General features: G+C 39.2%; 7 protein-coding genes across 7 annotated transcripts; 4 read left to right on the plus strand and 3 right to left on the minus strand.

Annotated features, from left to right (window-relative positions):
• Positions 1–13: 13 nt before the first annotated feature.
• On the plus strand, positions 14–5,110 carry DOP1 (Dop1p; the record flags this gene model as incomplete). Its single annotated transcript, XM_037290340.1, has 1 exon — positions 14–5,110. One exon carries the CDS (start codon positions 14–16, stop codon positions 5,108–5,110), a length of 5,097 nt encoding a protein of 1,698 aa, XP_037146235.1.
• A 62-nt stretch (positions 5,111–5,172) lies between these two features.
• Positions 5,173–5,835, minus strand: MTQ2 (S-adenosylmethionine-dependent methyltransferase; the record flags this gene model as incomplete). Its single annotated transcript, XM_037290341.1, has 1 exon — positions 5,173–5,835. The coding sequence occupies one exon, from the start codon at positions 5,833–5,835 to the stop codon at positions 5,173–5,175; it is 663 nt and encodes a 220-aa protein (XP_037146236.1).
• Positions 5,836–6,003: 168 nt separating this feature from the next.
• RUB1 (NEDD8 family protein RUB1) lies at positions 6,004–6,332 on the plus strand (the record flags this gene model as incomplete). The annotated part of the gene is made up of 2 exons (XM_037290342.1): positions 6,004–6,152; positions 6,248–6,332. 2 exons carry the CDS (start codon positions 6,004–6,006, stop codon positions 6,330–6,332), a joined length of 234 nt encoding a protein of 77 aa, XP_037146237.1.
• Positions 6,333–6,585: 253 nt separating this feature from the next.
• Positions 6,586–8,754, plus strand: CLF1 (Clf1p; the record flags this gene model as incomplete). The annotated part of the gene is made up of 1 exon (XM_037290343.1): positions 6,586–8,754. One exon carries the CDS (start codon positions 6,586–6,588, stop codon positions 8,752–8,754), a length of 2,169 nt encoding a protein of 722 aa, XP_037146238.1.
• Positions 8,755–8,849: 95 nt separating this feature from the next.
• MSL5 (mRNA splicing protein MSL5) lies at positions 8,850–10,289 on the minus strand (the record flags this gene model as incomplete). The annotated part of the gene is made up of 1 exon (XM_037290344.1): positions 8,850–10,289. The coding sequence occupies one exon, from the start codon at positions 10,287–10,289 to the stop codon at positions 8,850–8,852; it is 1,440 nt and encodes a 479-aa protein (XP_037146239.1).
• A 196-nt stretch (positions 10,290–10,485) lies between these two features.
• Positions 10,486–12,972, minus strand: CFT2 (cleavage polyadenylation factor subunit CFT2; the record flags this gene model as incomplete). Its single annotated transcript, XM_037290345.1, has 1 exon — positions 10,486–12,972. The coding sequence occupies one exon, from the start codon at positions 12,970–12,972 to the stop codon at positions 10,486–10,488; it is 2,487 nt and encodes an 828-aa protein (XP_037146240.1).
• Positions 12,973–13,413: 441 nt separating this feature from the next.
• Positions 13,414–15,576, plus strand: HG535_0G03990 (uncharacterized protein; the record flags this gene model as incomplete). Its single annotated transcript, XM_037290346.1, has 1 exon — positions 13,414–15,576. The coding sequence occupies one exon, from the start codon at positions 13,414–13,416 to the stop codon at positions 15,574–15,576; it is 2,163 nt and encodes a 720-aa protein (XP_037146241.1).
• Between the last annotated feature and the right edge of the window lie 109 nt (positions 15,577–15,685).

The following is a 15,685-nucleotide window of genomic DNA, read 5'->3' on the forward strand; positions in this document are numbered from 1 at the left end:
GTCGAAGTACATAATGGCATCGCTTCAACTGAAGCCGTTGACTATTGATTCAAATAGCAGGCAACTAGATTCGAAGCAGAAGAAGTTTAATGCTAATATCCAGCGTGCGCTGGAACATTTCGATTCGGTTACTGAATGGGCAGATTATATTGCTAGTCTTGGTAAGCTTTTGAAAGCCCTGCAAAGCTGGTCTCCACAATTCCAAAATGTTAGATATTATGTTCCTTCCCCTTATCAAGTCAGTAGAAGGTTAACATCATCGCTATCTCCAAATTTACCAGCAGGGGTTCATCAAAAAACATTGGAAGTATACACATTTATATTTGAGCGGATTGGGCAGGATACTTTAGCTGCAGAGTGTAACATATGGGTTCCCGGTATCTTACCGCTGATGACATATGCATCTATGTCGGTCAAGTCTCATCTAATTGAGCTATATGATAACTACTTAATAGAACTACCTTCTTCTACTCTCAAGCTTCTCATAAGGCCCCTATTGGCCAGTTTATTACCGGGAATCGACGACGAGAGCAGTGAATTTCAGCCGCTGGTCATGAAACTAATCGAAAATTTGAAAGAAAATTTAGCTGAGGACAGTTTATTTTGGCAGACATGTTTTCTTGTTATGATAACGAGTAAAGAGCGTCGTTTAGGTGGGTTAGTATGGTTGACAAAGAAGTTTCCGTCTTTGAACCCAGTACCACATCTGGTACTACAGAAAAATAGAAAGGGACAGGATAATCAAACTAGCGATGGAAGGGAAGATAATATCAAATCAGATTTGAAAGAGATTAGAGAAGAAGCCTTTTCGGTGCTACTTCCTTCAGCCAAGGCACTATTGTCGCCAGAGCCTGGATTACTAATTCGTTGTATGGTTTGCTGTTTGGCACATGACAACGATCTGATCATTAAGAGGGGTATATGGGATTTACTACTGCAAAGGTTTCATTTGAACTCACCGGTACTGGACTGTTTAGTAAGTGCGTCGGATAAAAAAATGCTGACGATAAGTTGTTGTAAAACAACCTTAGAGAAAGATATGTCTTTGAATAGAAGGGTATGGAATTGGTTATTGGGACCAGCCTTTTCTTCTACGGGAAATTCCACCAATTCTACTGCAGGGGCAATTCCTGATAAAGATCAAGATAAAACCCTGACGGTGAAGAGTAACGAATACTTTTCCCAACACGGTGCCAAAGCCATAGTGGATGGATTGAAAGACATGGTAAAAGTAGAGGCTACGATAATAACAGTATTCAGTATTTGTCTTTCTGTAATGGATAGATGGGAAATAGGCTCATTAATAATTCCTGAAATGTTCATTCCTTTGATGCAAGCAGCTCAAACATTCAAGCAGAATGCTCAAGTTATGAAAACTGCTAACACTTTCTTTGATACCGTGGAAACAAATATCATTTGGGGAAAAATTTATCAGCATGTCACGCAAACAGAAGATCTGGAGTTTTTAGATTTTATTCTGAGCTATTTCAATATTGCGAGTGATGAGGAGATTATCATTCGTCATTTACCTCTCGTTTTACTAGCTCTCCTGTGCCATGAAAGTGAAACTAAAGAAGGGTCTACCGACCTGAAAGAAAGCATTTATGAGGTTTGCATGAATTTGCTAAGCAACATTCCAGAAAGGGCGTTTTTACCATTAGCTGCAAGCTCGCAATTGAATCATGATGGTGCTCTTCCAAAAAGTATAGATATTCTCAAAAATATTACGGATTTTTATATACGTGTGTCTGATTCGGTTGTTTTGCAAGATATGGAGAATCTGAATGATGTTTCGCCACCTTTCGACCATCAAGAACTGACAATTTTAACGGTAAACCAAGCACATGAACTTCTTCTTGATAGCTTGAAAAATGACGAACTGGTCATAGAGGCGGCTCAAATTTTTATTTCGATTTATGAAAGAGTACCAGCTCACAGCACTGATGAAGAAGACGAATCACTCGTGTCTGATGGCTTGAATAACCGAAGATTAGTTGATGCAATTTTCATGAGAAGCAAGAAAGCTGCGGAAAAGCATAGTGACTCAGTTTATGGAATTGCTGAGATTTTTAGTAAATATCTCTCCTCTCGTATTTCGCTCCTCGAGATAAACAAATTGTTGAAGCTTGTACTTTCAGCCCTGTGGAAATGTCTGGTGACACCATCTAGGCAGCTGAGTGCCGTTAAATGTTTATTGAGCCTAGAGAAATCTCTGGAGCCTGCGTATGTTGAGGGCGCCCTTTCATATGCTTTTCTACAGGAAAATGACATATCCAAAAGCATTATTGTATTGGATCTTCTATGGAACCATCTCGAACCTAGATCGATAGTACTTCGTAGACCATTGGAACTTATGATTGATGAACTGTTTCTGGAAGAAAATCCGCATTACTTGAGCGTGTCCAAATGGGTACTTTCAGTTCTGAATGCTGGCTCCGCTAATAGGCTGTTCTATTTTCTGACACACAAGTTACTCGAATTTGATTTTCTAAACAGAAGCGAATTACAAGATTTGGATGATCTTGACAATTTCACATATCGTATTCAAGCGCTGACATCTGTACTCAAGACAAACAACAGAGTGGTTATAAAACTTTTTTCTTCCGAACTATCCTCCATAGATTCGCTAACTATTTGGCAAGATGAAGACATCTCTACTTATAAAAATTTAGTTTTGGCTATTCTTTTGAGGTTCCTTGAGATGAAAAATAATCATAGTGCAAAAAGCATTCGCAGCTCACTCATTTTGCTGGAGTGCTTACTTAACGGTACGGAGCGGAACTTCAAGAAAATAGTTATAACGCTCCTCGAGATGTCTTCACAGTATATTTCACAGGGGGGGCTGGACTCTGAACTCATAACTGTAGCATTGCTTAACATTGTTTCGAATGTTTTGAGGCTGTCACATGAAAATGGGATAAAACTAGATATCTTTGATGATAGCGGAACACATTTAAAATACGTTGATTATTTGGTCACAAGTGTGTCCAATATCGAAAGTCCCTTGATTGTCACCTCATATATGAAGCTCCTTTCAGAGAGCTTAATATATTTCGAAAGTTTTATGTTCCGAATAATTTTACTACTTAGTGCCTCTATTGTTGGATGTATTAAGAAGCTGTTTGAGAAAGAAAAGCGTATAGGTGGTTACTATCAATCTATATCTCTTTTATTAGGAGGTTTAGAAGAAATTTTAGAGGTCTCCCACAGCTTTCTTCTCACTGAAGAAAAGGAACAGTATTTTTCAGGAAGCAGTTATAAAGGTGATTTCATTCAAAGCATGGTTTCTAACGTATTTTCTAGCGATTCTTCAACAAATGATGTCAAGATAAAGGGTGAAAGAGACGTCATTCTTCAGTCTTTTAGACAAGTTGTAAATTGCTGCTTTGAAATTTGGACCTGGGCACATGGTCTTTACGTGGCTGATAAAAAGAACTCCATTAATCAAATGAACTACAATTCTTATAAGTTCAAATTCGCAGCAAAAAAGTTACTCGAAAAACTTTTTACATTGGAACCCATCGAGGTCATCGAAGATTTAGTTCTTACCTCATCTGAAGAAACGACCACTCTTATTCATGTGCTTGATGGTAATCGCCCAGCTTTATCGATTCCTTACCTCTTTGTCGGTATCATGCACCGACAAAACAGAAACACCTCTGTGAAACTTTCAATCAGTGTAAACAGTTTTTTTACGACTGGTAATCGACTTGAATCATCCCTTATCAATAAGTTAGACTCAGAGGCGCTGGTTCGGTTTTTGATTGTATTTGCTTCCTCTTTAGAAAATGCTGCTATAGAAGACTTTTACTCAGATTTCTTTACTTTTTTCAAGGAGGTGTCGACCAACTATAACCTTTACGAATCTATTTCAAAACCTATTCTTGTGTTTGTGGTTACCATGGCGCAAAAGCTAAGTAAGTCCAATTTTGGCCAACAGAAGAGGATTAGAAGAGAACTTTCAGATTTGTTTACGAAATATCTTCCAAATGCTTTGAATGATTCACCCTTCAACTACGTTGATGCTCCCCAAACGTTCTCTGATCTGGAATCGATTGTGGAAAATTTACAGTATGTTCTAAATGATGAGATCGGAGGTGATAGATTTAATAATTGCATGTCTACTATTGTTAACCAATGCGCCGCCCCTTATATTAAGAATAGAACGGCCGAAATTCCGGATTTTGTTCTCAAATTTTCTCTAGAGGTCGCCAAAACAAGTGGGAAGGTGAAAAGTTGGCGATCCATGATTAATGATTACTTTTTCGATGACAAAAGCTTTGCTTCTCTCGCAAATAATAAGTTATGGCGACAAATTATTTTCGAGTGGTCTCAATATCCTGATAAAAAGTCAAGTTTGATAAATGATCTTTTGAGTATTATAGATTCGAAGACCACAAGTATGGCCCCCAACTTGATAACTTTCACTGCTTGGAGCGAATCTGAAAACGAGTCTAAATGTCAAAGCTTCTTGAGGATAAGTTATTTGCTGATGATCTTACCAAAAAATTATTACTTACTGCATTTTCATGATCTAGTATCATGTGTATGTCAATATTTGTCTTCAGAGAACACCAAACTTAAAGAAAAATGTTGGATATTACTCAAAGCCATGCTTCTCAAATTCAATGTTTTACATTTCAATGATTATTGGTCAATGATCGTTTATTGTTTGCAAACAAATCTCCAAGCGTTTTACGAATCGTTGCAAATTCAAGCAGAAATTGATTCTGCTCATATTCTTCAAGTTTGCAAAACTCTAGATCTTCTTTTAGCACTAAATTTTGAAGGTTTTAGTGGCACCAATGAATGGCTATTCGTAATAGATACCATTAATAACATATACAAAACCTATCCATTTATGGCTTTGGTGGATAAAATATACGAATGCAAAGAATTTCAGATCGATAGACGCGATAGTACTGAACTAATCGATCGCACGAAGTTAAAAATCCCCTTGCTAGTTGGAATCAATTCTATCAAAAACCATGTGCAGTTGCGAACTTTTTTCCAAAATTTAAGCTATGCTCACTATGAATATATATACAGTTTGGGAGAAATTGATTTGCAGATCTGTGAAGACGATATATGTTCAGATATTTTTGCATGAATTCTATAGTTTTCAGTATAGCTGCACTAATTTAATAAAATGTTATGTCCATCAAAGTTAAACTATCGAGTGAATCTGTAAACGCTTAAGACTTCCCATCCAGCTTTTCTGTGCATTATTAACTCCATTGACCAGCCATCCCTACTCATTCTTTCAACAATTTGCTCCGGCTTATTCCTCGCACAAAATAATATGTAAGCAACTCCAGTAGGTGACAGTATTATATCCAACTGGTCGAGAACCTTGTTAGTAACAACCATCCCATCGGTACCACCCAGTAGAGCTAAGTCAAGCCATTCATCTCTCTCCTCTTTTGTCGTTGGTACAGCTGGAACTTCCTCAGCAGGTACGTACGGTGGGTTGAATATCAACAAGTCCACTTCCTTGGATTTTATACAACGGTTCAAGTCACTCTGAATAGGCTCCAGATAACTCTTTTCACATTTGTTCCTTTTGGCTGCATCTAAAGTTGCATCGAGAGCCCATGGGCTTATGTCCGCAGCAAAGTATATAGATTGGTTCTTCGATGGGATACCGTTCTGCATCAGAAAAGTAGTTACGATGCCTGAGCCTGGTCCCAATTCACAAACAACTGATAAGCGGTTCTTGAATCTACTCTCCAAATATGGCAGTTCTTCTTCCAGTGTGTCCAGCAGTAGGAAGCTATCTTCCGACGGTTCGTAAACAGTATCATAGTCGCATTTTATATAAGGTGTCGGCAGCATGTTAAAGACCAATTTACTCTATCTTGTGAGTTCTTTTTCCTACTCTGTAAAACGGCATCGAGTTAAATAAATATGGAAAAGTCCTTATTACAAACAATATGAATTTCAGAGCTACGCAACTCTGCAAACCATAAGGAACTCTTACAACAACTACAAGTATTGCCATTCATGATCATAAAGGTGAAAACTCTAACAGGCAAAGAAATTGCCGTCAGCTTAAACAATGAAGACCCCATTTACCGTATCAAAGAGCTTCTCGAAGAAAAGGAGGGAATTCCACCTTCGCAACAGAGACTGATATTCCAAGGGAAACAAATGTACGTATATCGTGCAACGTAATTTATGATTGCAAAGACAAGATTTTCAGTCTATTCATTTACTAACTTTTTATCCATGTCCTGGTTTACTGCAGCTCAGATGAACAAACTGTTTCCTCCGCAAAACTTGAGAATGGCATGCAGCTCCATCTAGTTTTGACACTAAGGGGTGGCAGGTAATTTACTTTTAGATCTCATAGAGTTAACGACGACGGGTACTCCCTAGATTATCTGTTACTAATAAATGCCCGTGCAGTGCGCACTGTTTAGTCACAAGATACTTTAACTTGCTTGAAAGTATCACCCTCTATTCATAAAATGTATAAAATCGCTAGCTGAAACTCTTTTTTAGTGATAGCTCTTTCTTTCTTTGGTGCGCCTACATGCTTCCAGTACAGTAGCGTTAGCAGAATATATCACTCTGATAGCTAAAATGGTACAACGAAAAATTGGTCATGCATTTCAACGAGAGCACATCACAAAAGGAGGCAAGGAAAGGTTGATAAACGCGACAGCTACTTGTTCGGTGATGAGCCATGCAGACCAGGAGCAAATCTCAGCAGAGCAGATTTTAAAACAGGTGTATGAGAAGAGAAAGACCGTCAAGCCTTCAACAAAAGTGGATATACTTGACCTCGAAGAGCTCAAAGAATATCAGCGAAGAAAAAGAAGCGAGTATGAGGGCTATTTGAAGCGTAATAGACTTGATATTGGACAATGGATTAGATATGCACAGTTTGAGGTAGATCAACATGATGTAAGACGTGCAAGATCAATATTTGAAAGAGCATTACAAGTAAGTAAAACAAATATACCACTGTGGATTCGGTATATTGATACTGAATTGAAGCTCAAGTATATCAATCATGCAAGAAATATTCTGGATAGAGCTATAAGTACTTTGCCTAGAGTTGACAAGCTTTGGTATAAGTACTTGCTGGTGGAGGAGTCTCTAGAGCAGTATGACATGGTCAGAGCTCTCTTTGCGAAGTGGATCTCGTTAGAGCCAGTCTCCAATGCATGGGACTCTTTTGTTGACTTTGAAATACGTCAATCAAATTTGGAAAGTGTACGGCAAATTTATACGAAGTATGTGATGGTACATCCTCAATCGGAAACTTGGTTTAAATGGCTTTACTTCGAAAAAGTATATGGTAGCGTTGAATCGATTAGAAGGATATATTCTCTTGCGGTCGACACGCTCATCTCATTTCAAAATGTAACGTACGAGAATGATACTATTAAATTGATTATATCGTTCATAAATTGGGAAGCGAGTCAACAGGAATTCGAAAGATGCCGGGCACTGCTTAAGATATCTATCCAGAGGTGGCCAAAAAACCAAACACTGAAGAATGAGAGCGTCAGCTTTGAAAAAAGGTTTGGTGATGCCAATTTAGCGGAATATAATGTCGCTTGCAAGAGAAGATGGCATTATGAGAACAAATTGAAGGAGAAACCAAGAGACTATGACACATGGTGGTTATATCTTGACCTTGTTGAGAATACTTTTGTAAGGGATATGCCTTCTTCATTGGAGAAGTCAGTAACCGAGAGTAACCCGAACGATGTCACTAAAACGACTGCTTGGAAGCAATATATCCTTTTGTGGATACGATACTTAACTTATGTTGAACTTGATCTCGGCGACATATCATTGTGTCGAAACTTGTATAAAAGACTGATAAACGAAATCATACCGCATAAAAAGTTCACCTTTTCCAAGGTATGGATGATGTATGCTAAGTTTGAAATAAGGCAAGGTGATATTCAGACGGCGAGGAAAATCTTGGGAAGATCTTTGGGTATGTACCCGAAGAAGAAAACCTATAAAGAATATATTTCACTGGAAATAAAGATGAAGGACTTTGATCGTGTAAGAAAGATATATGAAAAACTTTTGGAGTTTCGACCAGAAGATGTGGAGACATGGGTTGATTATGCTGAACTAGAGGAAAACTTAGGTGATGATGAAAGGTCTCGAGGAATATATGAAATTGCACTAAAAAATGCAACCTCCAGCTTTCCACAAGAGGCTAGGGCAATGCTACTGGAAAGGTACATTGAATTTGAAAATGATGCTGAAGAATTTGGAAGGGCTAGAGAGTTATATGAAAGGTACTTAGTAGCCAGTGGATATTCTCCCAAGGTATGGATCAGCTATGCTTTGTACGAGAGCTCAGCTCCCACTGAAGCCCAATTGGAAGCGATACAGCATTCAAGGGAACAACAAGAGGGGAATGGGGAGGCAGAGGAAGAAGAAGATTCGATTGAATTTGAGATAACGGAAGAAAACAGAAGGAAATCAAGGTCAATTTTCGAGAGGGCTTTGAAGTATTTCAGAGAACATGACGAACCTGCGAATAGAATCATTATATTAAAAGGCTGGATGAGCTACGAAGAGGTATACGGTATTCGCGAAATTCAGAATGCTGTTAGTGGCAGAATGCCTAAAACAATTATGAAAGAGAACCCTGACGGGACGAAAGAATTGAAATACATATTCTCTGACGACAAGAACGATAGACCAAACACCTCGAAGCTTCTGACGCTTGCGAGAAAGTGGCAGGAAGAGCAAGAGTCCAAGAATGGCGTTGCGTAAACTGAATGATTAGTCTCTTTATTTGCAAGCTACTTGTTTATACTAATTTAAACTATTAAAATGAAGCATGATTCATACCTATACTACTGCAACGATTATAGACCAGGGGGTTTTTGAAGGTCTTCTGGTGCTCCCACATCCTCTTCTGATGCAAGGCCCGGTGGACCATGGAGCGCTTGGAATTCGAGCTCACTATCAGCACCTGGAACAGCTGAAGAGGGTTGTAAATTCATGCCTGGAGGCAATGTATCAGGTTTGCTGAGAGGCTTTACTGAATTTGACAAGGTCATTCCGGGCACAGCCCACTGAATAGACTGGTCTATTTGAGAATCCATTCCTGGAGGTGGCGGAGCACCAAAACCTGTTTCTCCATGAGTAGATTGAGATAAATCTGATCTTCCGTAGTCATATTTATCAGCATAACCATGAAAAGACGATTGATCCGCTGTTGTCCGTGTGAAACGTGATTTGTAAGAGGATGACAATGGAGATGGTAAATTGCCGCCAAAACTGTTATATTTATTATGCCCTTTAACATCAAATTTTCTGTCTTGCGAGCTAAATTCCCTTGTGTCGGTATAACGATTGTACCTTCCGGATTGTGTCACTTGCGTCTGCTGATAATTATCCTCAACACAGTCATTCGTTACATGACCCTGCTGCCCGCAGTTCCTGCATTGAACTGTTCGAGGAACGCTTTCTGCACTGGGACATTCGTAATTTTTGTGTCCCTGTAAACCGCATGCGTTGCATGGTCTCTTGTCCTCTCTTAATGTACCATTTAGTTCTGCCAATTCCCTTAATTGGCCTCGCTTCAGATCGTTCTGACCCTCTGGAGAAGTGACTGCTCTTACTACGATATTTTCACATACTTTAATCCCTTTTTGAATTTTTTCCTCACTATCTGCAATGATGAGACAATGTAAAGGATCAGAGAAGTTCATAGCACCTTTTGGCAAATCGTGAGCATTTTTACCCTCTTTCACCGATCCACGGCCTCTAATAGCTATTTTACACCCCGAATCTTCCTGTAGTTTCTTGAGTGTATTACCACGAGGGCCTAACAGAAGACCGACAAAATTTATGCCCGGATACTGGCTTACTGGAATGTAGTACTTATCTTGAAACTTCACAGGTCTTTTGTAATCCTCAGGTGCAACAAAATGCGGTAACATTTTCAAGACAATCTCAACTAGACGATGCCTTTCTTCTTCAAGCTTCCTTCTATATCGGTGTTCTCTTGTATTTATTCTTTTACCCCGAGTATCGTATGCTGGTGGTGGCGAAGGCGATCTATTTCTTTTCTGAGGAGGTCTTATGTCACTAGAACGCAGCTCTGCGGTCACCTCTTGAATTCTAAACATCGTTTGATATGCAGACAATTGTTCCTGGGTGAGAGCCCCAGCCAATCTTGTGGGTAGCTGAACCATGGTGTCCCTGGCTCTTTCTGCTCCTTTGGGGCCTCGGAGATCTACATTTCCTCGTTCTATTCTGCGACCCCTGTGGGCCACATGCTCGAACCTTCTGGGATCCATTAAATTGAATATAATCTACTATATGGCCTCCTCTAGTTGCTTCAATTTTTGTCTAATTTGAAGAGGTTCATGCTCATCTATATATATTTTTACAAGCTTTATCGTGTGGAAGTATATATCGAATCGAAGAGCAGCTGCCACTGATCTTCGAGAAGTCCCGCGTCCAATAAAATCCCTGTTTGGATTATCACAGGCGCTATATTCTGGCTAACATATCTGTTACTGACTTTTTAACATGATAGAACAGTTCTGATGGTGTTCCGTCCACAATTGTTTCAGCATCGCTAATTTTGCGTACCGCCACTTCTCCATTCACTACTAAGGTACCCTCGCCTTTAAATTCTGCTCTGTAGTTTTGATCATTCAACTTGCGTTTGAGTTCAGCAAGACCAACATCACCGATGGATAGAGATGCTCCAGAGTGAACTTTTGAAGTTGTTTTGAGCGGCTTTAAAAACATTTTGGACCGCAATAGCTGTTGAGACGGATCAAGCCCATTAGGTACCTTCTGCTTTTCCCTCACTAATCTACCAACTACGTGAGCAACAGTGTATCCATCGCTAATTCTTTGCCATTTCAATAACTGGTCCAGTTCCGGATCAATTGAGATATCAACAGATTTGATGGGTGTATTGAACTCGATGTCGTTATTCAACGACATATCAATAACATCTATATCTCGTTTTTTCAAAGATTGTGCTATTGTTTGGTTTTGAGACTCTTCAGGGCCAATTAATAGAAGCTTTCTTGGTTTCAGGGCAGGCCATATGATGGAGGCAGATCTCTGATCCACTAAACACTCCAGATTAATGCAGGTAAGTGAACATTTAAGCATAACAGTCACGCTAGATTCGACTCTTTTCATTGGATTTGTTTTCCAGTTCAAGTAGTCAAGGTTATCGAAGGTATCCGGTCTGAGTTCTTCTTTCTCGCCCTTATTGTCTTTGCGACTACGTTTTACTGGTATCCGTCGAGGATCCGCTAAATCATATGGATCTTCGTCTTCTTCATTATCATCAATGTCCTTTCTTTTTTTTAGATCAATTTCGTCATCATTTTCCCTGGGCAGGAATGAATTGAAATCAACAAAAGTTCCATAATCATCCATTTTGATTCTAACGGGCTGAAACGGGAACATTTTATGTCTTGAGAGTGAGTCAGCCTGAATGTACATATCTACTGGAATTTCTGTACTCTTGTTTCGTGCTGATGAAGGTTCGTCGCGGTTTCTTAGGATGTTCAACAGTGTATCTCCGTCCTCTTCATCTTCTTCTTCTGCATCTCTCAGGTCTGATATTGTTGCACCGTTCTGTGATAGCGACCCCAGACTGATGTTGGTCTTCATGGCTTCTTTTTTTAATGAAACTTCCAGCTCATGATGCTTCATCTTTCGTTCAGATATTTTTTTGGTGAAGTTCTCCATTTCTTCTCCTGATAGTGGAGTACACTTGAGTGTTTTCAAAGAGATACTCTCTGAGAATGAGATTGTTTTTCCTTCTTTCAATTCTTGTTTTCTTTTTGCTGTTTCCCATTTGGTATGTAGTTTCTGTAGAGTATTTGCATCATCTTTATTATCAATTGTATTCAATATGATTGTGCTTTTGTCCATCTGGCATAATTTTGTTACAACTTCATCTACTAAAATATCAACTTGCGAGACAAAACAGATTTTGGAACCCTTATATTTGTTCAACTCAGAGGGCATTGCAACATGAAATCTGCGACCCATGTCAAAAGGTGATCTGTTATCTCTAGATTCCCATGTCTTAATTACAGAGGAAGATAGCCACTCGAGCATCGACCTCGCATAAGTCAGCGATCTGCCTTTCGAATGGGAAACCAGTATAACTGGTACTTGTGTGTATAATCTGTTTTTTGAATTCTCATATAAAAAGTCATTAATCGAAACCATTAGATCCAAGAAGTTTCCTCCAATATCCACAGGTAAAATTGCTGAGCCTCCACCACTTATAGCGCCCTTAATCGTATCTTTGAAAAGCTTGATGCGTTTAACATGTGGCATGGAAGATCCAAACTTATCGAAAGTAGTTATAATAGCAGACGGCCGCATTAACGTCGAAAGCGGCTTACCAGTATTATCCAACAAGCTCGCTCTGTTCAAGATCGTATCTCTAGTATGATTCCACCGGCGAGCATACACCAACTTTTCTGAATACGTTGATATGCACCAGATACACCCACCGGGGCTCACACCTGCATTATACGCTACTAGCGTAAGTCCATCGAATTTCGATCGCAAATCAACTATTTGTGAGTATTTAACTACAGTTATGTGATCGAAAGAATTTTCTATATCCTCTAGATCCATCTCATTCGTATCGTACGGGCCGACAATTCCTTTGGAGACATAAAGGTCAATGGTGGATATACGGCCCAAATTCGCTATAGGAAGTGTAGCATAGACCTCAATTCTTGATATAAAGTGCGGTAAAAAGTGAAAATATAATAAAGCAAAGGCCCCAAGACACTCTGCAGACGGTTGAGATATCAGTATAGTATCCACTTCTGGAATTATGTTTGACCAATACTGCACACTATCCTGATATGAAATTTTTGAGCTATTCCAGCCTGGGTCGATTAGTATCGTGACATTATCAAATCGTATTATGGTGCCAACAGCAGAACCAGATCCATCATCACAACACCTTGAAGTACACGTCATGACTCTCCTAATGATTGATTCAAATCTCTAGAGAAGGACGGACTGCAATTTCCAAGTGGTGCTCTTCACCGCGATGTTTGATAACTTTCATCGTTTTTATTTTCAGATTTTTCATACTCATCATTAGGCAAAACATGTCATTATAAAAACCACTACATACATGCGAACTTAAAAATAGGAAGTTCGAAAGGATCTTGATAGTTCGAAAGGTTTCATTCATGCCAAAAAAATCATAGTAATATCAAGCTTTGTCTAGACAACTGTCAAGAGGAAAGCTACATTGTATCGAAGCTATTCACGTGACGCAATATCGGGCAGAGTCCCCTCAAGATAAGCGGGAACACAACTCGAGACATAACATTCCCTCAAACTCACGAAGGTGTTACTGAACCTTCATCGATTAGTAGATCATAGAGGTTAAATAGTACATTGCAGGCTCAGATGGAGTTCCCAAATGAAATATTAAATTTAATTGTTTCGCAAGGGCTAGACAGTTGCAGGACAACTGTGGCATGGTCTCAGATATCAAAAGGTTTTAGGAATGTTATTACCGAGTATTTGGGAATCATTGTGGTTTATGATGGCGATGTAAGTCACAATGATCCGCAGGATGTGTCTGAATATGAGGCGCTAATGGCCGATAGGAACACTATTTACCTCATTACGGATCACGTTCAATATAGCGACCTTGATCGATTTCTATACCGCTATAAGAATTTATTGGTAGTGGTACGATCCAACAGAAGTTACAGTGATGTTTTAGCTAGTGTTTTCTACGCCATTTCTCAAAAGTGCATTGAGGGAACAAATTTATGCGTCGTTTATAGGACATCATTGAGCTTTTTGAGTAAGCTTTATTTTAGAGAACTTTCATTATATCAGAGCAAGATAAGGCTGTGTGAATTGCATGTTATTGGTAATAGCTTGCGAAGTGATGATGAAATGTGCGATATTAACACTTTATTTGAGAGGACCTATATTCAAAATCTGAGAAGCTTATATAGTCTTGACGTACAGACGCCCACTCAAAAGTTGATTTCGAAGGATCTGAGAGTAATAAAATTACTTAATTTCCTAGAGTTCAACAAAAAGTCCTCAGATTTTTTTTCTGATTGTCCAAATTTAAAAGTCATAGAGTCGATGAAATATCCAACTGCTGTAAATGAAAAGGATGGAGTATTTAGGTTACCAAAGTGCGATTTCATAACACTAACAAATTATGTTGATGGACCTCATTATCCTAAGATAGATGGTACTCGTATTTATGAAACACTTACGCTCGTACCTTCGTTGAGATCTCTGGATAACCAGTTCAGTAACCTTTTTTTCCCGAATCTGAAAACTTTGGCTTTGAGGTTGAATGACAGTGGTACCCATCAAATAGGGTTTCACAATAGCTTTTTCCCGAAACTCAGAAGTCTAGTTTGTGGCTCTTGTATTGTGTCTTGGTCTGATATCTCAGCTGCCAAAAGCAACTTGGAAAGCATTAAGGTGACTCTCACCTCAATAGAGCAGCTTCGATGGCTTCAATCCTGTCCTCAGGAGATAGAGCGACTATTCATAACAGCACCGAAGTCACAGCTTGTTCACTTCCCGTTTGCGAACATTTTTGAAGAAAGTCAGCTGAATTTTCAACATGTGGAGATCGAAATAAATCATTTATGGCAGTGCTACTTGTTGCAGAAAGTGGTTATACCCAGCGCTACGCACATATCATCACTTAAGGTTGTACTGGATGAGTGTTCACTGATCGAATCGATGCTTTCCACTGAATTTCCTATGTCTAGATGGGGACTGAACTGTGACGATGATTTTATTGTTTTCAATATCCCTTACGTGGATCATTTCACATTGATTGGTACGGATTCATTCAAGCATACCGGAAGTTCGAAGATGCTAAAAAGCGAAGAGGTTTCTGCTCCCATAATTTCGCCTCATCAGGGTTCCACGAACATGTTTTACGATGCAGATGTAACCAAAGAAGGCGCGTATGCAGTCTCTCCATCAGCCTTTAGGCGAAATAGTCTTGCAGGTGCAGACAGCCGAACGGCTAGGAGACAAAGTGCTATTTTATTTTCCGGTGGTACCAGTGAAAGACCGAGAACTTCTTTCAGTAGTGTGAGTGCATCTTCAGTTGCTTCCACAAATTCTAAAGAAGAGCATGCCTTTCAAGGCGAGAATGTAGCCTTTATCTTCTCGGAAGGGTGTCCCGAAGTTTTAACAACTAACATTCGAGCCTTGGAATCTTCTCTCTTCTCATGGAAGGAAACAAGCTCCCGAATAATACATATGTTGGAAGTCCAAGTAGATGGAGTCTCCATGGCTAACTACTCGGAACCTAAGGGCATAAGTAATTTCCTTTCAGTATTAGTTCAGGAAATTATAAACATACTGAAATATCCTTACGATTTGAGGCTCCCCGATGTAACTGTTGAAAATCTTCGTGTACTAATTGACTTGCATCAGTTAAATTTACAGCTGCCAGAGAAAGGTAGACATACAGTGCCTCATCAGATACAGACACTGTTGTCCCGTAGAGGATTTAATTTGGATGTGCTTACTAGCATGGAGGAAGCCAATTACTATATATTGGTTAAGTTCTAGAAGAGCTTTTGTCCGCCTAATTCATTGTATGCTTGTAGCATAACATTTGTGAACATCACCTTTCATTTGAGGCATATACATGATCTGGGTAATTATAAGGTATATAAAT

Source organism: Zygotorulaspora mrakii, chromosome 7 (assembly GCF_013402915.1).
Source record: "Zygotorulaspora mrakii chromosome 7, complete sequence".
Classification (NCBI taxonomy): Eukaryota; Fungi; Ascomycota; class Saccharomycetes; order Saccharomycetales; family Saccharomycetaceae; genus Zygotorulaspora; species Zygotorulaspora mrakii.